General features: G+C 36.7%; 1 protein-coding gene across 1 annotated transcript; it reads right to left on the bottom strand.

Annotated features, from left to right (window-relative positions):
- Positions 1-7,140: 7,140 nt before the first annotated feature.
- On the bottom strand, positions 7,141-26,813 carry LOC140143813 (arylsulfatase-like; the record flags this gene model as incomplete). Its single annotated transcript, XM_072165624.1, has 5 exons — positions 26,516-26,813; positions 20,360-20,472; positions 17,989-18,235; positions 17,199-17,363; positions 7,141-7,779 (listed from the first exon to the last, which is right to left on the bottom strand). Coding segments are annotated over exons 1-5 (1,462 nt in total), but the record flags the coding sequence as incomplete, so codon positions are not given.
- Positions 26,814-27,077: the final 264 nt, after the last annotated feature.

Below are 27,077 nucleotides of genomic sequence, written 5' to 3' on the forward strand. Positions count from 1 at the left end.
TTAGCCCTTTTCTACTCATTCTGTTTCTAGTTCTTCTTCTAGAACTATTCCTTCTCCTTCCTTATCTTCGTCTAGTATCTGTATGCTCGCCTACTCCGTATAATTATAATCCTTGTTTGTTTAATTTTCGGCTCTTTCTTGCTCTTCCTACTCATATTCTATATTATTATTATTATTATTATTATTATTATTATTATTATTATTATTATTATTATTATTATTATTATTATTATTATTATTATTATTATTATTATTATTATTATTATTATTATTATTATTATTATTATTATTATTATTATTATTATTATTATTATTATTATTATTATTATTATATATCCGTCTCATATTTCAGATGTTCATCGGTACCTCAACAACAACTCGATGACAATGCAATGGTCACACCCAAGTCAGGGTATTTGAAACTTGATAAGCCCTAATGATACAGAACCGGATACTTGACAATCGCATCTACCGTCATATGTACCCGGCATCTGTTAAAATTGATCATAACTTTTATCATACAATCGACAAACCGAATTCAACTGTATTATGAAGTCTCTCCAACTATGCCATGAGTATTTGAAGACCTGAGCGCAAGAAGACCGTAAGTCCACCTGGCCCCTCAACATGTATACACTAAAGTTGTGTACTGTTTCGTATAGTTTGATAACGTTTTATACATGTTCAGGGGTCAAAACAAATCTTTCACAACTTTTCACGATGTTTTCACCCTGGAACATGTATTAAACATTATAAAACCCTAAGAAACTATACGTAACTTTAGTGTATACATGTTCAGGGGCCAAATGGACTTACGGTCTTCTTGCGCTCAGGTCTTCAATTGAAATTGATCAGAATATAATGAACAAACCGAGCTCAGGGGTCGGATAGCAACGTTTGTACAGTATTTTTTGTGGGACATGAGAGTTAATATATTTGATATTTTTGATATTTAACAGTCCTCGAAGTAAATCTAATGATATGTACTTGAAATGTAGGAAGGTCATTCAAAAAGTTCTCCCTCCATCATCACATCTCTGTTATCTTACGTGCCAGGATATTGAAATTACACATGCTAATACTCTTAAATCCTGGCTATAAAATTAAGTTATTTGATTAAAATGTGATTTTTAGTTGTTTTAACAAGTTGTCTTAAAATATGTGTTGGTTAAAAGTAAATACAAAGTTGATACGTCGGGAAACGGTCTGAAACGAAAGGTCAAATTTTAGTATAAAGGTTGCCAAAATCTATGTAGAAAATCAATACAGATTTATTTCTGAAAATGATTAAATTGCTTTATTTTTGTTCAAATAATTTAATCAATATCTATTGCTTGGAGATACTACAGTGTTACTGGGTATTATGTCTTTTGCAAAACAAAACCAATACATGTTCTAAAAAGCCTTCAAATCGACCCTTTTCCAGAGGTTGTTGACTTCAATCGGGTGAACTCTTATGGATTCTAGTTGTATTAATTGGTTCATAAGTGTTGATGCCATTTACCAAAATCAAAGTTTGTTTTGTGCCTGCACCCCTATGGTTGTTTGTTTATGTGTAATAGCGCCCTCATTTCTTGTTTTGGTCAGCTAAAAATAGTCAGCTTTCATATCTAAGCCACTGGACGCTACCATCTTGTTTTTTGAAGTATGGTTGTGTGGAAGCTCTCGGTAAAGACACAATTAATCTTTACCTGAACCATCATATTTATTATTTGTGACAAGAAGTAGAAGAAGAATAGCAAGTGAAGATAATAAACATCATCAAGATACGTTCCAGCTTAAGTGTATCCTTGGATTTGTGATGATTTTCAGTGTCACCTTTGTTGTTGGTTCCGAGTCATCGAAGATTGTATTATTTAGTACCAAGCTTCTGCTAAGCAGGGGAGCAATCCAAGTTTGCCCCTACAATAAGTTAAAACCAAATAAGTAATGTATATACAAGGTTATTAACAAACTGTTTATCATATGTCCACGTCAAGATGCGTCCATTGCTTAAAATAGGACGTACTTACGAATTACCCTTAAACGTGGTCTAGTTGAAATCTGGCAAATTTCACCAACATTTGCATGTCTGTTGAACCCTTCGACGTTTTCTTCTCATATAAAATATGTTTCATTTTGTTTTGAAGTCCCAAGGCATGTCGAGGAGCTCAAATAGGACCAAAATATTTAGCCTCAGTCAGCAGTGGGACAACATCATGTTGAAAACATTTGTATCACATTATCCAAAGCTACAATGAGATGCTTACTAAACTTTTGGCTTCAGTTTTTAACCGTTACCTATGTACCAAATGTATTTGCTTCAACCTAACATATCTTAACAACCAAAAATTTTCGTCAAATAATTTGTATTTTGTAGCCTAGATTTACGAGTATAATCATGGGTAATTTCAATTGCCCGGTACGTAAGATAACAGAGATGTGATGATGGAGGTAGAACTTTTTGAATGACCCTCGTATGGGAGGAAAAACCGTCCACCATTTGAAAATTTTGACCTTTCATATTAAAGATATACAGACTCTACTAAAATTCCACCTAAATATGATCTACTTATAACATATATTTATCTTTAATTTGATAGAAAGTACAATATTCTCACACGGATTAATTAAATACTTGTTGAGGAGAAATACAAATTTACATAAACAAATAACAATTCTTCTGCCGCGTCTCTCCTCTTTTGGTATTAGAGGTAGTACACTTGAATGGACCCGTTCTTATTTGACCGACAGATTGCAGGCTGTCAACATCAATGGTTGTTTGTCATCATTCATTCCACTCCTTTTCGGTGTCCCCCAAGGATCTGTATTAGGACCTCAATTCTTCACCATTTACTCGTCTCCAATAGCTAACATCGCCCGCAAGCATGGATTACAAGTTCACATGTACGCCGACGATACACAGCTTTATTTATCTTTTGATTTAGATAGTGCATCAGATGAATTTTCTTCACGTTCGCAAATTGAATTATGTATCAAGGACATTAAATTATGGATTACTGTAAATAAATTGAAATTAAATGATGACAAAACTGAACTTCTTATTATCACCTCCAAATATAATCAATCAAAACTTCGCTCCAACTCTCTTCAAATTGATTCTGCCAACATTCAAGCTTCTACTAATACTCGCAATCTAGGAATTATATTTGACAACATTCTCTCAATGGACGACCACATCAAAAATGTGTGCAAATCAACTTATTTTCAGATTAGAAACATTAATGAAATTCGCAAAGTGCTCGATTATGATACTGCTGCAACACGTGTCCACGCTTTAGTCACATCACGTCTTGGCAATGGAAATGCTTTATTATATGGAATCACTGAACGACAACTCAATAAACTTCAACAGGCTCAAAATGCTGCTGCACGCATGCTCACAAGGACTAGGAAATTTGACCATATTTCACCCGTCTTACAACGTCTGCATTGGTTACCAATTTGGTATCGCATTCATTTCAAACTCCTTCGTCTCACCTGGAAAGCGCTCCATGACATGGCACCTTCTTATATCAGTGAACTTATCAATTTTTATATTCCATCACGTAACCTTAGATCATCGGATAAACGTCTTCTTTCAGTTCCACGGACTTCTTCATCATTTGGCGACCGGGCCTTCTATGCTTGTGCACCTGCACTTTGGAACTTGCTTCCTTTAAATCTGCGTATTTGTGATTCACTTGATATTTTCAAAAAGACTTTACAAACTCATCTGTTTAAGATTGCTTATGACAATTGACTTCTATATGTGACTGTTTTTATAATTGTGTGTTAATTTTAATTGTTCAATGTTTGCGCCTCGGAATAGGTTGTCTAGATAGATGGCGCATTATAAATGCATTATTATTATTATTATTAATTCTACCATAAACCCGGTTATTCTACCACCTACTTAATTACATGAAGATGATATATCTGATTTGAAATGATATATCTGATTTGAAAAGTGAATGCTTGCTATCTTGTATTTTAAATTTTCGAGCTTTATCTAAATAAGTTTTTTTTTTTTTTTTTTTTGAATGTTATTGATACAACTTTTACAATTATCTGTGCGCACAATATCTAAGAAATTATACTAGTGACTTATAATAATACACCACCTTATTGTTTTAGCTATTTTATCTTCTTCTTGTTTTGACTCCGAGTTTGGATTAAAACAATTAAAGGATTAACTGAATACTGACTTAAGGTCCGTTCATACAACCACCGCCTTTGCGATGCGTTGCTTTGCGTTGCCGATATATCGATTACTTTTTGCCGCATCTCAACGCAACTCGTCTCATTTCCAAGTTAAAATGTATTTAAGTTTATTGCGATATCGATGCAACGCACCGCATCGCAAAGCAACGCATCGCAAATGCGGTGGTAGTATAAACGGACCTTTAGGTGTGTGGCCTCTGCGACAAAACATCAAGAACCATTTAGAAAACCATTGCATGTTATGCAGTCTCTTTAGAGAACCAAAAATTTCATCAAGTTGACCAAAGATGCTGTGTGGTTCCTTTTACGAACCGCAAAGGGTTCATCTGAGAGGACAAAATAATAAAGACACTTTTTGAACTTTTTGTAGAATGTGTTCAGGTAATCAACGATCAATCAGTATACGCGCCGACAATCTTCAATGCGCAATTCCAGTTAAAATCCATACACCATATATGGAAGACATTATCTTAATCTCCCACACGGGGGTGTTATGTCAAATGGAGTCACCCATTCAGGCAACTCCTTTTGAAATTCTCCTTCCATGTGTGGGAGATAAAGGTCGTGATATGTGGTGTATGTATCTTTTAAGTGGAATATCCCAATGTACTGCTCCTTCACAAACACTTAATGTATAGAATTACATATAATGTCTTTTTGCTTAATTAGGCATTATTGTGTATAAAATATATAATTTAGTTTTGTAATATGTTTGTCAAAATATATAATTTAGTTTTGTAATATGTTTGTCATTATATGGATGAAATAAACTAGACTGTACTTAAATAAACTAAAGAGAACTGAACTTTAAAGGCACAGGTTGAAAACTTTCATTTTCCATGGAATTGAAATGACTAGACAGTAAACATGAATATGTATAAATTACACCTTATTTCATAGGTAGTATTATAATTAGGGTCTTACTTTACACAAGGTCACCCAATACGATATACGCTGGCGAAATGACGTAATAAATCGGATCAACTGCCATAGCAATAGTTGAAAACAATTTGGAATATGTCGCGCTGCACTACAAGCAGGTTGCACTAATCACTTGTGTATGTCTGCAATCTTAGATTGAATACAATACCGGTATTTTCAAAGATACTTAAAGGAGTATTTCGTGATCCTAGCATCCTCTTTTTATGACATTTTTCAGTAGATATTCACGAAAAAAGCTTATTCCCAAAATTTCAGTTGATTCCGATTTTGTGTTTCGAGTTATGCATGATTATGTGTATTACACTATTCCATAGACAATGTGTTGTAATTCGTTCTGGTATACCAGAACGAAATTCAAATTTCACGATATCTTTGCTAAACGAATTAATCTGCAAGAAATTTTTTGTACATAAACATTATGTAACCAGAGGTTTCCAGTGATATAAAAAATTTTGAGAAAAGTGGGAGGATGATTCTGTGGATCACGAAATGCCCTTTTAAGTTACAGGTACGAGTGATCAGCATGATATGGTTCAATGCAGAGGTATCGCGTGACGCACGATCCTGATTCTGGCAATGTACCAGTGCAGCGCCGTATATTCAAAAATTGTCTTCACCTATTGCTATGGTAGTTAGCCGATTATTACATAACTTCGCCAACGTATACCACACCGAATTGTTATTCTATAGTTCCCTTCCCCTCTCCAACCACACGCCAGGATAAACTGAGTTACACCCAATCATTTAAGCTTTACAATGATATATCATTTGACTTCAAACAATATCCAGAAGCGGACTTATCGCTTGTTAAACTCTGCTCCTTCAGTAAAAGGGTACATTATTTTGGTGCTAGATTATTTCTCTTTTTCCACATTGCTGGTATTTATATCAAATTGTCATAATTGGAGGTCACTTCAAATGTCATAGGAATGTCCTCTTATTGTTGATTGTTAGTTAACCCACCACTTGAACAGGATTTGGCCAAAGCAAACAAAGACGAGAGCTATTTACAATTCTATACATAGGTATAAGCTTATTATCCTCTTCAACAATAGGATTAAAGATTGGCGTTTGATTGCCACTAAAATGAGAAACATGTAGGACAAACATTAGGTAAATATGAATACAACCTTTATGCACATTTTGCACTGTAACTCGAAATACAATTTGCCAACTTTACGAGCGGTTTGAGATGGATGGTCACATATGTATAGACTTAAAAGAAGCCATTTGCTAAAGCCATTAAAACTAAATTACAAAACAAGTTGTCGATAAATATAGAAATTTGTTCTGCGTATTTCGATACCTCATTTGGTACGATACGATTTTATTTTCCCAACATTTTTTATAGTAATTTGAACAAAATAGAAATCTTTTTTAAATTGATAAAAGAATTGCATTTGTCCAGATATTGAATACACAGTGAAGTGAGCGTTCATCTATTAGGCAGTAAAGAGCCCGTACAAACAAAAAGGGGGAAATATCAGAAATAGTCACTTTTGAAACTGTACCTTTGGTCATGCAAATGCGTATAGCTTAGTCGGTTTAGGTTGTCTCGTACCGAACGAGGTATCACTTTTGAAACTGTACCTTTGGTCATGCAAATGCGTATAGCTTAGTCGGTTTAAGTTGTCTCGTACCGAATGAGGTATCAAAGTACGCATATCACAATTCTCCATCTATAGATCGTAATTCAACACGGTAATAGTGTCTTTAAGAAATTGCTTTTGTTTTAAGTATGCGGACATTTTTTGTGCGCAGTATAGTAGTTTTATGGGATTGAACTGTGCCTAACATGAGGGACGCCGATTTAGTTAGCCCACATACCATCATATTCATCGTTAGCCACCTTTTGTATGAACTCATTTAGGGACTCCACAGACATTTTAGCTGGATTGCCTGGTGGAGGGTCTGGCCCTTCGTATTCGTAATTTCATGTGCAGATAGGGTAGGTCTCGGGAGTACAGCATGGCCAGGCATTGAAATCATACATACCTAGTAAGGGGGGACCAAAGTTCATATCGGCTTTGAACTCATCCAGTTTGAGCATCATTTCATCAAATACAGCTTCGTGATGGGAAAGAGTAACATCCAAAGGATACGCTTCATTGGGGTCCGCGTCGATATTGTACATTAATGGAGGGTCATGCTCCCTGATGCAATCGGCTGGAAGACGTGGATTTGGACCACAAGCCCTGCAACCAAGGTTTTGCTGTAATGGGTAACCAGCGTCTCCACATAACCCCGGTTCAGCATGAATCTCCTCCTTTGTCATGGTTTTATGGGAAATGAAATGGAACTTGTAGCTGCCATATCGTACTGCATAAACTGAATCTGAACAATAGAAGACCAACAGACGAGGTTCATTGTTTTCTTTATGCTCTTTGTTCTTGATTAGTCTCGTAACCGGTTCCGGTTGTGGGTCAGGCGACCAATCGAAGAGCGCTGACGAAATATCAATACCGTCTATGATCCTATCATCAGGAAGCGAACCACCCGCAATGTTTATTAACGTTGGGAAGATGTCCAGATGGCTGGCTACTGTTTCACTGGTGGATCCTGGTTTGATATGACCTGGCCAAGTGACTATACCGGGAACGCGGACGCCACCTTCCCAAAAGTTAAATTTACCACCTGTTGGCATTAAGGTTAAGATATCAAAAATGGCGTTTAAATATTTGAGATATACTCAATAATGTAATCTACCAAAACACGTTTCAAAACGTAAAAGGGCCTAGTTTAAAAATCTTTCCTGTGTGGCTTTTCACCCTTTTTAAACTTGGTCCCATTCAGTAAAGTGGTACCGTAATAACATGAAGAATGAGTCCTAATTTCTACATACAACAATTAGGTTTAAGACTGTTCGAAAGCGGTGCAATATGACGTAGGCTATGTATTATCAAAAACATTTGATGGTTTATGTTTCATTATAATGCGTGTTCATAAAGAGTAGTAGAGTATTATATATACTTAGCAAATTGACTGTCTGTCAACCTGTTACATATTATAGGCCCTACATCTGTACATAAGGCGCAGGATCGCACAAGACGATGAAGAATTTAACAAAGTGAGTATTTGCTACTTTTGCTTAAATCAAAATACATTATAACGTCTTTACGGAAAAACTTCAATCAAGCACGAACATTAATTAATTTACTCTACAAAATGAATACTGACAACTAAGAAAACAAACAAGTAACCTAAAGATGACTTCGTATGGGTCTTTAGAAACTTTCATAAATGGGACCAAGTTTAAAAAAGGGTGAAAAGCCACACAGGAAAGATTTTTAAACTTGGCCCCTTTTACGTTTTGAAACGTGTTTTGGTAGATATTAATTCTTTTTTTGAATCAAACAGATATTGCGCGGTAAGTGGTTCCTTGTAGCCATGCGAGGCGAAGTAGTTGGATGTCCATATTTCGCGGTTAATGGTTCTTTGTAGCCCTGCGGGGCAAACTAGTTGGATATCCATATTTCGCGATGAGTGGTTTTTTGAAGCTTCGAGGGGCAAACTAGTTGGATATCCATATTTCGCGGTTAGCAGTTCTTTGCAGCCCTGCGGGGCAAACTTGTTGGATATCCATATTTCGCGGTTTGTGGTTCTTTGTAGCCCTGCGGGGCAAACTAGTTGGATATACATATTTCGCGATGAGTGGTTTTTACAGCTTCGAGGGGCAACTAGTTGGATATCCATATTTCGCGGTTAGCAGTTTTTTGTAGCCCTGCGGGGGCCTATGTTTGATATCCTCATTTCGCGGTTAGTGTTTTTTAAACGACCCACACCGACATCGCCTGGCTAATAATTGGTGCATCAGAGACACTAAAATGAATACACGTGTATCACGGGATCGATACACGTGAATTGCTATGCACGATTTTGATATCAGACGAAAATCTTCGGATACCGGGTTAGAAAATGATGAATATCTCCCGTAAATGATTTTTTCTCAAGAAACCAGATGTGGTCTCATACACTTGAAAATACGTGTTGAACAGATATGAAAGTCGTTAGTTTGCGCTTTGACAAACGGCCATGCGTCTTGAACTCAAAATCTGACCAAAATTCTAATTTTATATTGCGTTGGTCCTGTATGGACTACAGCGTGTAGTACAGCTGCACTCACTACTAGGCAGTATAAAAGTCGATGACCATTGACCTCAATGGGGTATACAAGCTTATTCACGCACAACCAAGATCAATTACCCGGCTATTTTGAGTTACCTTAGTCATTTCCCTCGACTAATTATTCGTCTCAAAGAGCTTCAAAGGTCTGAACCAAATGGCCAATCGTGGCTGTGGATTCAACCTACCATGGCGATTTCTGCCATGAAGATATAGGGTCGATAACACTGTGCGACCCGTAACCACCCCAATCAGCTGCATGGGGTAAAAGAATTATTAAAAAAAATAATAGCTGAACCCTATAGTTCAGACAGGGACTGGAAACGACATATTGATGACTATATATAGAGTGTATTCAATAAACCCAAGCGGAACGAGAGCTGCTAAGTAACCGCTATCCGAACCATAAACACATGCATTATCAGACAACGAGTGTTCCATTTCCTCATAGCTTCTCACGTTGTACACACGTCAGTCGAATTTGGCGGTGTTGGTTTGTAGCCCTCCAAGTTATAACATCGTTCACTTTGTGTTGAACATTTTATGTGGGCCGCACTGTAATAACATAAAGATCATTCTGATCAGTGTGATGATATCATTTCAAGAGGTCACTTCCCGATTAACATGATTAAGCTAAACAGCCTGTGGAAAATGTGGAAGAATTTTATGCATGAGCATTGAGCAACCACATCAATGATGTAGTAATGAATACCCTCTATTGTTATCGGATTAATTTTTACGACCTTCGATTACATGGGAGTAGCAACGAGGACACGGTGTTTGATTTCACTCACATAATAGATCAATATTGACCTTCATCCAGCAAGGATCAGCCAAGCACTACAGTGGCCAAGCACGAAAGGTTTCTTGTTATCTCTTCAAGTATTTTTACCAGTGTTCGAAATATGCCTCAAAAAGTTACAGGCCAGCCGGGCCTGTAAATCTGAAAAGTTACAGGCCCGGTTGAAAAGTTGCCGGCCAAAACTTTTTAGAGCTTCTAAACGGGAAATTAAGCCGGGAAATATCAACATAGTTCCGTCAATGACAAGTTACAACAAGTTCAATAGTGACGTTTTAAACCAAGGAATTATTTGTCATGCGTTTTTAACATGAACTGCAAATTATAATTATACATTTTATATTGATAAAAAGATAATGTTATTTGTTTTAATTCTGAACAGGTAACTAAGGGCTAAGGGCGTATATAGATTACTATGTGTATAGTTTTACCCCAGTTTTTGGGTATTTGTCCCAGCTGTAAGTTTGTAACTAACGGAGAAATGAGAAATTAGAGTTAAACTAAAGTGGCAACTGCTACCAGTACATCCATCGAACCCCCCACCCCCCCCCCGCCCACCTCCTCACTTGGGTACTCATGCATAAGGTATACAGATATGTGCCCCTGTACCATGTCTATAACGGGTCGATTTCTTGCAAAAAGAAATCCCTAAAAATGGGACCTTCCGAATTTGAGAAAAATATCCCTAAACATGGGTCCTGATTTGAAAAAAATTGGTAAAAAAAAGTCAAATCAGCCGTTTTTAGGCAAAAAATCAAACATGGCTCCCTATTTGAGTTATAAAATGGTCAAAAACTGCCAAATCAGCCGTTTTTTAGGTAAAACAAATCCCTAAATTTGGGTTTCAGACTCCCAGTTCCAGCGGCACACCCCTGTCAAAATGTAATTCGAGTACCTCCCCGGGATCGTAACGTCATCTAATCACCATAATCCACATCACTGATGTAAGAGTCTGACTTGGGCTGTTCAAAACGGACATCTCGTTACTACAAATCAAGTGTGATTATAAATACGTTGGCACGATTATAATACACAGAATATAACTTGTATAATATAAATGTTTCTGGCAAGATCACGATTTTTTTATCGAAATTTAATTAATTTTATACCGTGCTGTGGTTTAATAAATAATGACAGTACAGATTGAAGGTGCATTCATGAATCATGTGTTTGAACATTTTAAAAACTAATACTTTGACCTTTAAAAAGTTACCGGCCAGCCGGGCCGGCAACTAGACTGCCAGTCAGAAAAGTTACCGGCCAGGCCAAAAAGTTACAAGTTATTTCGAACGCTGATTTTTACCGTAGGTCTACATGTATAATCATAATGCAGGCCTAAATCCCGGGCCTAAATTAAGTGTACTGTTCGAGTAGGAGGATTTGTTTGATATTATTCTTGATTTTGAATAATATTATAGTACCTGTTTGTTTCCATATATGGGTTATTAAAATTACAATTCACCACATACACATTCCAGTTTGCGAGAGGTTTATAATGAATAAATGAATAGGTGTTATTATTTCGAATTATAATTATTTAGGGAGAGTGTTTTAGGATTTTGTTAGAAAAGGGATGATTGTTGATCATGTTTATTTTATTGTTGTATGTATTTTCCTGTCATTTCCTGCAAACCTAATAAAGATATTTTGATAATTGAAAATAGTCTGTATCATAAATCGTAGAGGTTGAAAGAGTCAACAAGCGTCAGAAATTATAATTTGCCATGGAACTTCGGTCATATTTTATTTGAAATATAACTGGATGTTAGGGTCTGCATGCATGGTATGCATAGTATGATGATTATACAGACACTGACCTTTCCCTAAAACTATTAAGCAGCAAGTTGTGTATCATTATTGTTAAACCTGAATAGCGTGATTACTTTTGAATGAGCGGCAGCACACATATTTTGTTTGAGGATAGCTGGATCTATCTCCTTTTCCTCACATCTTCTCTGTAGTACAAAGCTTTCTTTTTATCTAGTGTTTAAACAATGTTTACTCAACCATTGCTATCAATGGATGTTGCCATTTTTGACGACTTCTAACTTTTGAAATGCCCAAAATGAATCAATAAAACCGTGTATAAGATATTTGCGGGGATATTTGGGCGCGATTACAAAAAATTAGAAAATAAATGGGCACTGCTGGGTTGGGTATCTATAGAAGACCTGCATGAAATTATTTATTGGCTCCAAACAAAGAATTTGAACCGGTGTCCTTCACCGTAGTTATGGCGGAGTACAGTCCATTCAATCAAATGTTGTCATCAACCTATTTGATCGTAGTGCAGGGTTATGTGTGTGAGACGAACTGTCACGGTAGATTGCAATCATGCTTTTGTTGAATGCATTTGAGAAGTCTGCCATATTTACGGGATGATACGTCACATGCAATGCCTCTATAGATTCTATAGAATTTAAGTATGATATATTTTTGATGGTAATACATTTTCACTTTCAAAGTTTGTAGTTTTCATAATTGCAATTTCTGAATATTATATAAAAAGCGGGAATAAGTCTATAAATGTAAGAGTATCGGATCATTTTGAATGTTAATAAATACGAAACGCCGGCGGTAGACACCAGCGATAGCAGGGATTGCCGCGATTCTTGCAGTAGCTTTTATGAATAGAATACAATAGTGGATACAATAGCGGATACAATAGCGGAACAATGGAGCTCTCTTACGGGTAAATAAACCTCGTCGCGTTTTGCTAAATTTCACTTCTTCTTTTTCATGAACTAACCGTTATTTCATTAAGTAACCGTTATTTTTAAAACTTGGCAAAACCTCGACGCGAGGTTTTTAATCGATGTAAAAAGTCTGGCATGGAATTGAATAGTTTTATACCGTGTGTCATAAGTCGATCTGTTCTTCCCCCATACGAAAACCACTTTAACATGCTTTAAATTAAATCTAAAGTTGTTTTCTTTAAACTTCCGTGGTCCGGGTACGCGCAGGTGAATTGCGATCGCGTAGAAGTGACAAGGTCGCCTACTACGCGCCGCGCCGAAAACCAATGGGTCAGCCGGCTTGTTGTCAAGTGCATTGATCAGCCAATCAGCGTGATTGTTTATTGCTTTTGTGTTTACGCTCGTGTACGCGATACGCACAGGCACGACCACGGAAGTTTAAAGAAAACAACTTTACACAATTAATTTGATATTAATTTGTAACTGATTATTATTTTAGATTAATAAAACTGTCACTTAGCAATTTATTTAAAGTTGTTGTCTCTTTATGGTCGATAATGGCCGAAGGTATGCAAACCTCTGTTATTGTTGTTTTTACATTGAAATCCGAGGTCTGCAGATCTTTAAATCCGTCAAAACATACGGTATATACAAAATTAGCTCTAAAAATCTTGAACAACGGCCGACATAATTTTTTCGCTGCAATTCATTGCAGCTAGTAGCTCAAAGGCAAATAAACAGAGGGGGTACTTCCATATTGATGCTACGCTCCAGGGGACGTCGGAATATATGCGGAACGGACTTACTTCACACGGTACATTTAAACCACGTGTCACTGTTGATGCAATACCTTTCAAACGTCATATACCATTATATTTGGTACCAATGTATAGGTATTTGTGTCTTTTATCCAGTGATGTGAAAATGTAGTTAATAACACATTTAATAATCCCCACATAATACGCGATGACGTCATAATGTGTGCACAGGCACTTTCAAAATTGGCAAAAAGTATAGACAAAATTGATTATTAGCTGCAAATTCTACGAACATGCGATTTTCACCAAATTTATCATAAGGTATTGCAGAACAAATAGCCAGCGCTCTAGCGAGACGGCTCCGCTGTGGCCACACTAATATTTTTATATTGGATACGGAAATTCACTTGCTGCAACCTAGGTGGTCATTATTTTAAACCAGACCGTGGTCTTTTGGTGTTAGGTCACATGAGGATTATATCTGCTTGGGTAAATAATTATTCCTATTGTCCACTTTGTAGTAATAAGGATTTGTGGTTTCTCTGGCCTATTTACTATTTGCACAATACGCCTTTTGTGTCTTAGATCCAATTCCCTGGGTCTTGGGTATGGGTCACAAGGAAGGTGGTGAGAACCAACGCTCTGCAGGGTCTATTGTTCTATTGTTTCCGATTAGAGCGCTGACATATTGGAAAATGTTGCCAATCAATATTCATGAGAGTGTACATTCAACGTCCAGTTTTGGAAATTGGGTGACTTGTGCTTGGCAGGTGCGAAATACATCTGACTGGGCTCATTAATTACGTAACGCACAACGGCATTGATGTCATCGAATGGCTGCTTAGTGCTGTTATGTGTGTTAAGTTTTATAATAATTATTATTACATTTATTTTCCTTTCTTTTCTTTCTCTGTATTTATTCTTTCATAGGCCTACACTAACTTTATCACTCCCTCGCTATCCTTCTCTCTCTTGCCTTCTTCCCCCTCTTTCTTTTCTTTTCATTATTTCTTTCTCTTCATTTGTCCTCTTTCTCCCTTCCTGTAGGCCCCCTCATTCTCCATATCCCTCCTCCCCTTTTCCTCCCTCATATCCCCTCTCAAGACTTCTCACAGGGGAGAATCTGCCCCCACCCCTTCCACCGCCGCTATTTCTATGCCAATCTCCTTCTTAAAATAAAAGATAAATGGACATTTGTGAAAAAAACCTTTATAGGTCTATACTTATACTTACATGTATACGCAGCGATTACCGTTATAGAATACTATAGAAATGTGAACCTGGCAGCTAATACATTCTAATGTGTAGCCGATCAGCAGGGGCATTCAATTTATTTAAATGAAGCGTCTAAAGTCAGGTGGGTGATAAAAAAGATTATATCGACAACTAAAGCCTCCATTATAGAATTCAGACCCGCACAAGCGCACATTTGAGATACGTGAGTACAATGGTACCACTTTACACATGACTGCCCTTACACATGACTGTATTTTGGTCACTTATTTATACTCGCCTGTTGGGTAAAGCGTTAATATGATGCCGGATCAGTGACCAATTTAATGGCGGAACCCATTCACTGCCCTTTGTTCGAAACAATGGTACCACTTTTATGAATAGCCTGTCGCAACTTCTAATCGGCATCAAACGAACAAAAGATTATATAATCTATTGCGACTCTATTTCTATTTAAAAGCTCTTTGGTGAGAACACACTTTAAAGCGCAGTCGAAGGCAGGTACTGGGCCAACCTTGAGTTGGCTCCGCTCAGATTAGAGCGCAACCATAGCGGGCGACCCTGCTGGAGCACAGTCCAGTTGTGCTCTCGTGCCTAAATACGACGATCATTCAGAAAGTTCTATATACCTCTATCTTCACATCTTACATGCCAATAATTTGAAATCTTGGCTATAAAATAAAAGTTATTTAATTAAAATGTGATTTTTGGCTGTTAAGATGTGTTGGTTGAAGCGAATAAAGATTTGCTACAACGGAAATGATCTGAAAAGAATGGCTAATTTTCATTAAAAATGTAGGCCTCATCTATGTGAAAATCATTACAGATTTATTTCTGAAAATGATTAAATTATTATGGTTCAAATAATTCAACCAATATCTAATGCTTGCAAATAGTACAGTTTTACGGGATATCGTGTCTTTTGTGCAACTAAACCGATAGATGTTCAGAATAGCCCCTTGATGACCCCTTTTCATAGGTTGTTAATATCTTGGATCGGGTGAGCACCTTTTGGTTCAAATCGTACTAATTAGTTCATAAATTAAAAGTCGTATGCATATTTTTTTGCACTTTGTAAGTATTATAACAAGGTTATTAACAAATTCTTTATCTTATTTCCACGTCAAGATGCACCCATTGCTTGAAATAAACACGACGTAATTACAAATTATCCTTAACGTGGTCTAGTTGAAATCTGGCAAATTTCACTAACATGTGTGTGTCTGTTGAACTCTTCGGTGTTTTCTTCTTTTATAAAATATGTTTCATTTTCTTTTGAAGTCCCACGGCATGCTAGGGTGTTCAAAGCGAAACAAAATATTTATCCCGAGTAAGCAATTGGACAACTGCATCTTAAAAATATTTTTACGGAGATTATCCAAAGCTACAATATCATGATATGATGCTTACTGAACATTATTTTGGCTTCAGTTTTTAACCGTTTCCGACGTACCAAACCTGTATCCCTTTAACCAACATATCTAAACAGCCAAAAATATATCACATTTTCATCAAATTACTTTTATTTTGTTGCCAAGATGTAAGAGTATAATCATGGGTAATACTTTTTGAATGACCCTCGTATGAAAGGAAATTACTATTTCAACCCAGTAATATAAATATATCTTTGATCAACCTAACTACCCTCTATGATAATTTCTGATGGTCGTTCCCGGTTCAGAAACTGGAGTAAAAATGTTATAATTTTCGCAATGTAATACACATTTTATGGCAAATGATTAAAAATTGCTATTTTTGATATTTAACAGTACTTGAAGTAAACTTTATAAATCTGATGATTTATACTTAAAGTGTATGTAAATGGGATGAAAAGCCGACGATCAATTGAAAATTTTGACCTTTTGTATTGAAGATATGGATTTTTTCCCATAACACCAAAAAAAAAATTAGGTCTTTTGGGAAAAAAAATCCATATCTTCAATATGAAAGGTCAAAATTTTCGATTGATCGTCGGCTTTTCCTCCCAGCTACATACACTTTAAGAATATATCATTAGATTTTTCATAATTTACTTCGATTACTGTTATATATCAAAAATGTGAAAAATATCAACTTTTAATAATTTGTCATAAGATTTGTATTATATCGTGAATTTCAAAAAATGAAAATTATTTGATATCAGAAAGACATTCTTCGTATTCAGAATGCAATTCGATATGTCTGATGTTTGAACGATCAAAACGCTCATTCTAGATCCCTTAAAGCAATGTAATTATTGTCACGTGTTTAAAGGTGTGTGGTCCATATTTTCATATCGTCGCTGGGCTGGAACAAACCTCACACTGTATTACCCTTTGAACAGCTCGTACGATAATCGGCGGACCTTGTAACATCGCGGATTAATATGAATATATTTCTTCCTGCGAGCATCGCTCCGGCATGACTTTACCTTACCTTTTTATCTCAATACAAATCATGCCCTACCTTTCAGAACTCCGGCATCACCACCTTCATTACAAAGGGGTATCCCAGGCCCATGAACTGAGGTAAAGATGGAAATGGTATTGAATTCCTCCCGTAGGCGTTTTACTTCCTCCATTATGGCACCAACTGACCACGCCATTTCACGAATGTTGTCGCCATAACGCCCTAAAAATAATAATGTTATCATTATTATGGTGTGTGAAGAGGTGTTTTCTTTTTAAGCCACACCTTATTGTTGCTTCTTAGCCCACACCTAATTGTCGCGTATAATGGAGTGTCTTGAGCCACAGTGAGCGAATTCTTGTAAAGTGTGCTAAGGCGTGTGGGTTGCCTGTGAGTTTCGCACTATAAATCACTGTGCTTTTTTTATTAATTATTTATCTTATACTAGTGGAATGCCCGCGCTCCGCGCGGCCCGCCGCTAACTGTGTAATCTGGAGTGATCGCTAAAACGGGAAGAATCACTGAATATGTGGCATAATATAATAGCGATTGATACAATACCGAATTGCTATTTCGCATCTGACATCATCTGTTCAACACAGATACGGTCGGGATGATTGAAATCTCTGAACGCAGCGGGAAAACGGCATGCCCTATGATGAGTTCTGCGATTCTTTTTCTCCGATGAAGGCACCAGATGAGTCAACTTCCCTCTTACGCGCTGTTAACAAATCATGAACCGTGGGTGATTGATATGATCATCAGACGCGAGTCACGATAACTTTTTTCTTTCTCCCCCCCCCCCTTTTTTTTTGTTTCTGACATCTAATAACATACAAACAATTACCTCTCTTGGACGTGTCTCTAAAGACCTCATTACTACTATAGAGATTCACATGTGGCTGGAGGAGACCATAGTACAAGAAAAAAGGTTTCTTTTCATCTTTAGCAGTTCTCATAAACCCAATTGCGTCATCCACGAATTTTTCACTTAATCCGTAATGTGAGAATGGCTGTTGAATCATGTTGGCGCCATAGTAAAGATAACACAACAATGGGTTTGGGTATGGGACTGTAGTACTGCTGACATGCCACTGCAGATGTAATTAAAACAAAGAAGACAACGAGAAAAGAAAAGAATTAAAATATAATTTTTTGCACACAAACGAGTAAAGAGTATTTTAACACAGGCGGTGATGGAAGCGATATCGCCAATTTTGAGGTCGCCATTGGATTAACACATAATCATGAAATCTTCACAAACAATTCTAAATTTGTTATGTGGTGTTAAAGCAAAATTATCTTACTCTAAAACCGTCGGGGTACGACAGTGTACCACACTGCAAGTATGTTAATTTTACATTTGTAAGTGGTAACCGTGTATTTTGAATGGGGCTGTCAGCCCTGTATCTTCGCCAGCCTCGTACGTTACGTGTTGCGCTTCCTATGCCGCCTGTTGTAACATTTACATTGAAAGACGCCCTCAATTTCTTTTTAATACTCTGAGTTTTATACATTATGATATATTTTAAGGCTATCTTAATTTAATACTTCGTCTGAAAGCCCCTCCCAAGTTAAAAAGAAAAACTAATGCGGAATTCGTTTTGTTTTACTTTTTTTCACTGCTAAAGAACTAGCATTGTCGCCCTCTCCTGGCAGAATAAAACAAAACAAAAGCGTAACTACCCAGCAATCTTAAAACGTTTGTTCAAAACGTTTTTAAATATGTTGGGAAATATTTTTGCAAAATAACATTCTGTTTAGAATGTTTTGCATCAAGTTTTCAACAAAAAGAAATGAATGTTATTAAAAAGTTTTTATACCCTTTATGTAACGCGACATTAAACGTTTTCTGTAAAACGTTTTGTGTTTGCTGGATAGGGCTAGGACAGAAAATTCATGATCGGTTGAAAAATCCATACAAAAATCTGTAATGAAATATATTTTTCACGGATTTGTTTAACTCATCACAGCTTTTTGACGAAAATATTTCCTAGTCGCGCTCGGCGAATCGCTTAAAGATAGACACGATTGGATACAAATTAAAAGCTGATTGGTCAAATACCACTTGCTCGTCGCTCAGCAATGTAGTATAAATTCAGCTTAAGGGACAGTTCATAGTAAACCCTTATTAGCACAGGGCGCTATGGGTTTTGGGATTTTATATTCCTACATTAGTGTAACCATTATTTTTTGTCATCCTTAAACCTGAAATGATAAAAATTTGATCGGTTTCATTTTTTCTAGTCCCCCTGTGGTCCCCACGAGGGATCGAAGGGCACAATGAGGGAAAAACTTAAAAATAGTCACATCATGTTGTAATATATCTCAAATAATGTTCCTCTTATCACACGGAATATAAAAAAATCTATTGTCATATTTTTCTACGGTACTTCCAAGTAAACAAAAAACGTTTTACAGAAAAGCTTTCAATGTCAGGTTATATAAAGGGTATAAAAAATTTGGAAAACGTGATGAGAGAATATTATTTAACTGTTGACAGGATATTTCGCAAATATGTTACCCAAAAAATTCTACAATAACGTTTTAAAAAACGTATTCATGATTTTTATATAACCCGAAATTTAAAATATTTTGAATAAACGTTTGAAGAACATTTTTATGTTTGCTGGTTTAGTTCAGGAGTTATAAGGTCGAATAGCTCAAATGTCAAAAATTTCATACACAGAGGTCAAAATTTAAAAAATGGTTCAATTTCATCGAAGCTGGTCTCAAATTACTCCCCTTTACATAAGAAATCTTAAACATTATACTTGATTCACTTATTTAAGTGCATTTTTGTATTGCCATGTCCCTCTACAGAGTTTATGCAGCCAAAGTTCAACAGCAACATTTGACACATAATTTCATCTGATTCTGAGGTTTTCTCAAATAAATTATTTTCCAATTTGGTGTGCGGAGAGGAGTAATTTAAGACAAATTTCAATTAAATCGGAGCATTTTGAAAATTTAGCTTCTGTGCACGAGACATTTGACCTTATTTACTCCCAGCAATGAGAGGAACCATTTGAGGTATAATCAGCATGATAGAACAGATATTAACTTTTTGAATAAAATGGAATGATTCTAGTTTTATCCGTTGAGGATGCCAAAAACACTGGTTCCACTAATGTAGGAAAACTAGATACTAACTCCAAAATCACCCAATAGCGCCCTGTACTATATTCGGCACTACTGTGTTCATAACGGAATAATACCTGCTCTTCTTCACATTCCCACACGTTGCCAACAGGCAGGTTGTGGCCAACATAGTCGAAGCCATGGTTGTGGGGCAGATGACTCCCATCATCGTGGCTGTATTCATTAACACCTAATTTTAGAAAGAAACGAAAACCGTTCCCAAATCAGTTCCAAATTCAGGAATACGTAAGATAAATATCGGGGTCCTTATAGTACCAGACTCAAGCAAAATGCTCAAGCCAGACAAAAAAAGCCTATGCTGGTACACTATGGAAAAGAAGGAAGACATCTTTGAAGATAAAGAACAAGAAAAAGAAGGTCATGAACGATTTTACAGTTTGCCTTTTGGTCGAATTTTAACTGCTATTATGCATGATGAATTTAAGGGGGTACTACACCCCTGCCCAATTTTGTGCCTATTTTTGCATTTTTCTCAAAAAATATAGCGCATTGGGGACAAGTAAGATATTCATATTATAGGGGCAAGGACTACAACTACTGCACTGGAAATTTTGTTTCAGCACAGACAGCAGTTGTGGAGTTACAGTCAAAAATGAGGGAAAACCAATATTTGATCAATAAATCAATAACTACTTGCTTTGAGTTGCTGAATTGTCAGTACAGTAGTTGTAGTCCTTGCCCCTATAATATACATATCTTACTTGTCACCAATGTGCTACAGTTTTTGAGACAAATGCAAAAATAGGCACAAAATTGGGCAGGGGTGTAGTACCCCCTTAAAACAAGTGGGAACTTTGATTTTAAAGGTGTTTGTTACATAAAAGTCGCGGCCGAAAGCAATGCTACAATATCTAATTCAATATCATGCCCAGGGCGGGGCTATCATAATTTGACACCACAGTTGACAATTATTTAGAAAGAAAACTGCAAGATGCTATCAAATACAAACAGTCGAGATGTCGGAATGATTTTAAAATTTTCCCGTTTGATAAAAACAGTGGATTATTTGAGTTATCGTTAAAATTCAGTGCTCCAGGCGCACTGAGGTTCATGTATTGTTTGCGCTCAACTTTGCCTGGTGTGGGTATAAAGTGGTTTTAGCTCAACGTATTTAGGAGCGTTGGAGCGGATTGCTCCGTATAACCCAGAAACGGAATAAAGACTGTGGAACAGTCTAATCGAATAGTAATTTACATACGTACCTAACTGCCATTTGCCAATAAAGCCAGTAGAATAATCTATAATCTTTTAAGATTTCTTGTAAGGTAATTTCGTCCTTAGGCAACCCACTTGAAGATTTGTGCCACAATATCCGGAATCCTCCCCATAGACCGATTCGTTCTGCGAGTCTTCCTAAAATGCAAATATCACTACGTTAGTGCTGCCAGAAACAAGGTGGGCATTGCCATTTCACAATACGAGTTCCCCCATGCATTCATCGAAATTTCCCGCATGTTATTACAACTTATTCAAATAAATAAATAAAAAACACCCTCATGTTGAGTTTAACTGCTCATTTCTATATCAATATACATTTGCCGTCATTTATAGGTGACATACCAGTGTATATTTTTGCCAACTTTAAAAAAGCTACCATTTACAGAACTTCAATTCGGAGCGGAAGAAGATCTTTTTGAATGACCCTCGTATACTCTCCAGCAACGCTCTGCAGGGTCTATTGTTCTATTGTTTCCGATTAGAGCGCTGACATATTGGAAAATGTTGCCAATCAATATTCATGAGAGTGTACATTCAACGTCCAGTTTTCGAAATTGAGTGACTTGTGTTTGGCAGGTGTGAAATACATCTGACTGGGCGTTTTAATTACGTAACGAATAAAGGCATTGACATCATCGAATGGCTGCCCAGTGCTGTTATGTGTTTAGTTATTATATAGGCCTAATAATTATTATTAAAGTTATTCATCATTCCTTTCTTTTCCCTTCTCTGTACTTATTCTTTCCTGGGCCTATACTTTATCACTCCCTCGCTCTCCTTGTCCCCTCTCACCCTCCCTCTCTCATTCCCATCATTTTCCTTATATTTCTATTTATCTACTTGTCTTTATTATATCTTTTCATTTCTCCCTTCCTCCAGCCCTCTCTCATTCTCCATATCACCCCTCCTCTCTTCCTCCTCCTCCCTCCTAAGACTTCTCACAGGGGTGAATCTGCTCCTCTCCATCCCCTCCCCTCTTTGGGTACGCCACTATTTCTATACCAATCTCCTTCTTAAAATAAAATGGAAATTTCTTAAAAACAACCTTTATAGGCCTATACTTATACTTACATGTATACGTATAGCGATTAGTGTAGTGTCATGATGCAGTCATGTCTACAGTAGAATTCATCTCGACCTTTGCAGGACTTAAACCCCATTAAAAGCTATTAAACCAAGATAACACTCATTGAAGCAGCTCAACTGATTAAATCAGATCTTCTCTGGTTGTGCACAAGTGTCTGTTTTACATGTGCGACATCGCAATAAAGCTGGTATTATAGCTTCAGTTGGGTAACCGATTATAAAGGAAACGAAAGGAAACAATGGTATGTGTACCTTTGTTCACGAAATGAGACAATGACCTGCTTTTTGTTAACCAGCATTCTTCAAAATGAGCAACATAATGATTGTTGACTTAACACGGTTTGGAAATAATTTCTTCATATTTTTGGTGTTATCTGTCGTTTACATATCCTTCCTAAAACACAAAAGTGCGACCCTCTCCAAACATCTAAATTAGCTAAACATTTAGGGCATGTTACAAAACTATATTTTCTAGAACCTATTTAGAATAGTTTAAATGTAGCTTGTACCGTTTTTTGTGGCATCCTTCAGAACGGAGCGGTCCGTTACCAATATAGCTCAATATTTTCGGTCAAATCTCCATTCAATTAACACGGGGAGTTGGCTAGCTATGAGCTAGCTATGCTTTGCCCTCACTCATATTTTACAAAAGTGCGACCATTTCTGAATATCTAACCTAGCTGTAATTTTAGGTCATGTTAGAGAAACATATTTGCTAGAAGTTTGGAGAATAAATTAAATATTGGCTGGTTATTTTTCACACAGTGATGTTAACTAGGCAAGTGTCCATTCTTCCAACATACATCATTTGTAGAGGTCACGCGTCAATGGTGAGAGCACTGTGTATTGTGTATAGGAAAACGGACAGTAACTGCAGTATGTAATATAGATATGTGACATGGCAGCCTAATGTGTAATCGGTCAGCAAGAGCATTCAATTTATTTAAATGAGGCGCCTAAATTCAGGTGGGTGGTAAAGATGATTGAATCGACAGCTAAAGCCTCCTCCATATATCTCAGACCCACACAAGCACACATTTGGGACACGTCAGGACAATGGTACCACTTTACACATGACTGCCCTTACACATGACTGTATTGTGGTCACTTATTGATACTCGCATGTTGTGTAGAGCGTTAATGTGATGTCGGATCAGTGACCAATTTAATGCCGGAACCCCTTTGTTCGAAACAATGGTACCACTTTTATGAATAGCCTGTCGCAACTTCTAATCGGCATCAAAGGAACAAAAGATTATATAATCTATTGCGACTCTATTTCTATTTAAAAGCTCTTTGCTCTCCAGGGTCTTTATATCTTTTCGGTTTCTGTTTTGATTCGTTTTCATGTACGATTACGGATGACATTGTTATTTTGAAGTGTTAGTCTCCTAGGTGTGACCAATCTTTTTATTCTAGCCTTTTGTCACTCATTAATAAGTTGAAGGAAGTGAATATTCGTATTCGGTTTCGTGAGTTCAGATGGTACGTGCTCATTGAGACCAAAAAAAAAATGCACGGCTTCATTTACTTGTGTGTACTCCCGCCTAGGCGGGACTTACTCGTAAAAATAGTCCAGCATCGAAATATACCAATTAGTGTTGCCAAGAAGTATTAGGTATAGGCCAACTTGTTCGTGTAATCACGCAAAAGTCATATGATTATCTACGGAGATGAAACAGGGAATTATTTTCACCCAAAAATAGAGCTTAAAACTCGCGTGTGTGGTAGAATGCAACAAATAAGAATTGCGTTCCAATAGGGGGGTAGGACCAGCCGTCAAAGATTACCATAGAGAGGGGGAGGGGTGGGGCTGGTGGTTGTGAGGCCCATCATTGCATGATTTCTACAGTAAAATCAATGACTTTCATTTCGCTCTTGTAAAAGTATTTCAAGAGCTACTGACTTTTTACTTGATAGTTACGGTTGAAATAGTCAATTCCTTTTATATTGAGGAGAAACTTCGGTGAAAATCGCATTTTTTGTTGAATTTTTAGCCGAAAATAAATTTTGGCTATACTTTTGTACCTAGCCAGAATTTCCCAAATAAATAAATCGTATAAATAAAATTAGCAAAATAGGTCAAGGTCAATAGGCGTCAATGGAACTTGACCTATTTTGCTGTGTTACCTAGGTAACGAAACATCCTAGATGGTGCAATCCTATCCTTATTTGAATTGTTTAATCAAAACGAAGAATTTGACACCTCTTTTGGCAAAATCTGAGCACTTTGATGTTTTTGATCCCCATAGAGCCAAAAACGTGACCTTTGACCTTTTTGGCGATAACTCATGAACGGTACGTCCTAGATAGGTCAAAGCATACATTTTCTAAATCCTTGTGGAATACATGGGAATGGTTTTTAACACAATTTGAGCAACTTTGAAATTTGACCCTGTGTAAAGTTCGATAACCCCTATATTTCCCCAACCCACCTTAAGATGCGCGTTTACCTGAACTTTTTTGTTCATGCATGTGATAAGGACTCAAGAAAACATTGTGTCATTAATGACCTTTCCAGGTGGCACTATTAAAGCTCAATCTGAAGCCGGTCTAATAGGGCCTATGCTCTCCCTAAGTTGAGAATAGACCGTCCCACTCGAATTGTGAAAAGGTCGCGAACCCTTCATCAGAGACAAAATTGAATAGAAATGGGGTTTCAAATTGAACTGTGGAATTTAAAAAGTATAAATCACGTGCTAACACTTTTCTTTGATGACTTTGACCACAACTTTTTTTTCAAACATCTAAACCCTATTCTATTACCCCCCACAAAAGTGGTATATTTGAGTGGTGTGGATGTATCATGTTAACTACTACGTTGCAGTGTTATCGTTTGGGTAAAAACCAATAAGTGGCATACCATTGGCAAGCTTGGACTTTAAGCTTTTAGAAAAAGTTTAATAATTAATTATGCAAGTTTTATGCATATAAGCTCATGAAAAATTATTGAGCTCATAGCCAAATATGATGAAAAAGATAATCATTATTTTTTAAGTGTATGAGTACATCAATGTTGCATTTTCAAGCAGTTTTAAATACACTGCCGTCTTTCTACATAGAATAAAAAGAAATCCGAGTTACTTTTGACTATGTTTAAGAAGTTTATGGACATTTTGGGCTATTTTTAGGACATAATTTGTTCTAAAAATGGTTAAAATATGCAAGTTTCAAACATTGTTAACCATTTTTAATGTGTAAATGGTAGTTTACCCCTGCCCAATTTTGTGCCTATTTTTGCATTTTTCTCAAAAATTATAGCGCATTGGTGACAAGTAAGATATGTATATTATAGGGGTAGGACTACAACTACTGCACTGAAATTTCATTACAACACAGACCTCATTTGTGGGAAAAATGAGGGAAAACCAATATTTGATCAATAAATCAATAACTGCTTGCCTTGAGTTGCCTTGAAATGCAAAAATAGGTACAAAATTGTTCAAAAGATAAGACCTTGTTTGTGTAAATAATCTTTTTTACATGCATATTAAGCCATTTCGTGCCATATGGCACGAAATTGATGGGGCGGGGGAGGGGGGGGGGGGGGTAATAGAATAGGGTTAAACAAACAACAACAACAACAACAACAAAAATAGAATGAGTGGATCGCGTGTCTGTGCAGTGCACAATGGTAGATTTTTTATCTAGGACTTTTGATATTGCCCAATAAAATTGAACATGTATGGGCCGCTGTAGCTGTGACTGTTTAGCCTATTTCGAAAACGGATTTTTGCTTGTTTTAGACATTCGACAATTGTTTTATAAATTGAAAGATTTGGCTCACGACATTTGGAATTCATACATGTTGATACCTCCTAGTACATTTGATGGATTTTTAATTAACTTTATTCTGACTTTTTTGAAAAAAGGAAACAAACTGATATAAGTTTAAGACGCAATCCTACCTGTAATCAGACCTGCTCGACTTGGAGAACTTGTAGACGAAGCGGAGTAAAAATTTGTGAATCGCATTCCTTGCAACACCATATCGTCGATGGGACCCCACTCCTGCAATGGGTTCCCATAGGAAGAAAGATCTCCCCATCCCATTTCATCAGCATTGAAAATGATTATATTAGGTTTGCGTGTCCATGGTGGCCCATTCCCAGGTGGATCAAATGGAGGCATAAAACCTCCATCGCCGTAGACAACTGCAAACGCGCATACAACGAGAAAAGCTGCACCAATTTTAAGTGCTGTCATGCTTAAGTGAAAGTTGTTTCTGTGATGTCTATATGGACAATATGCATTTTCATAGTTATAAATACAATGGATATTGTGGTCACGTGAACTGTAAATTCAGATCATAATACATTAATATGGTATTGTTTATCATACCAACGCATGTGCAAAATGGTACTACGCAATTTCGTAATAAATTATCATATCATGATCCATCCGGGGATGTAGGTCGGTTTACTTCCCTGGATCATAGAAATGATATGATGTTGCGAAACAGGGGTGTAG

Source organism: Amphiura filiformis, unplaced genomic scaffold (assembly GCF_039555335.1).
Source record: "Amphiura filiformis unplaced genomic scaffold, Afil_fr2py scaffold_29, whole genome shotgun sequence".
Taxonomy (NCBI): Eukaryota; Metazoa; Echinodermata; class Ophiuroidea; order Amphilepidida; family Amphiuridae; genus Amphiura; species Amphiura filiformis.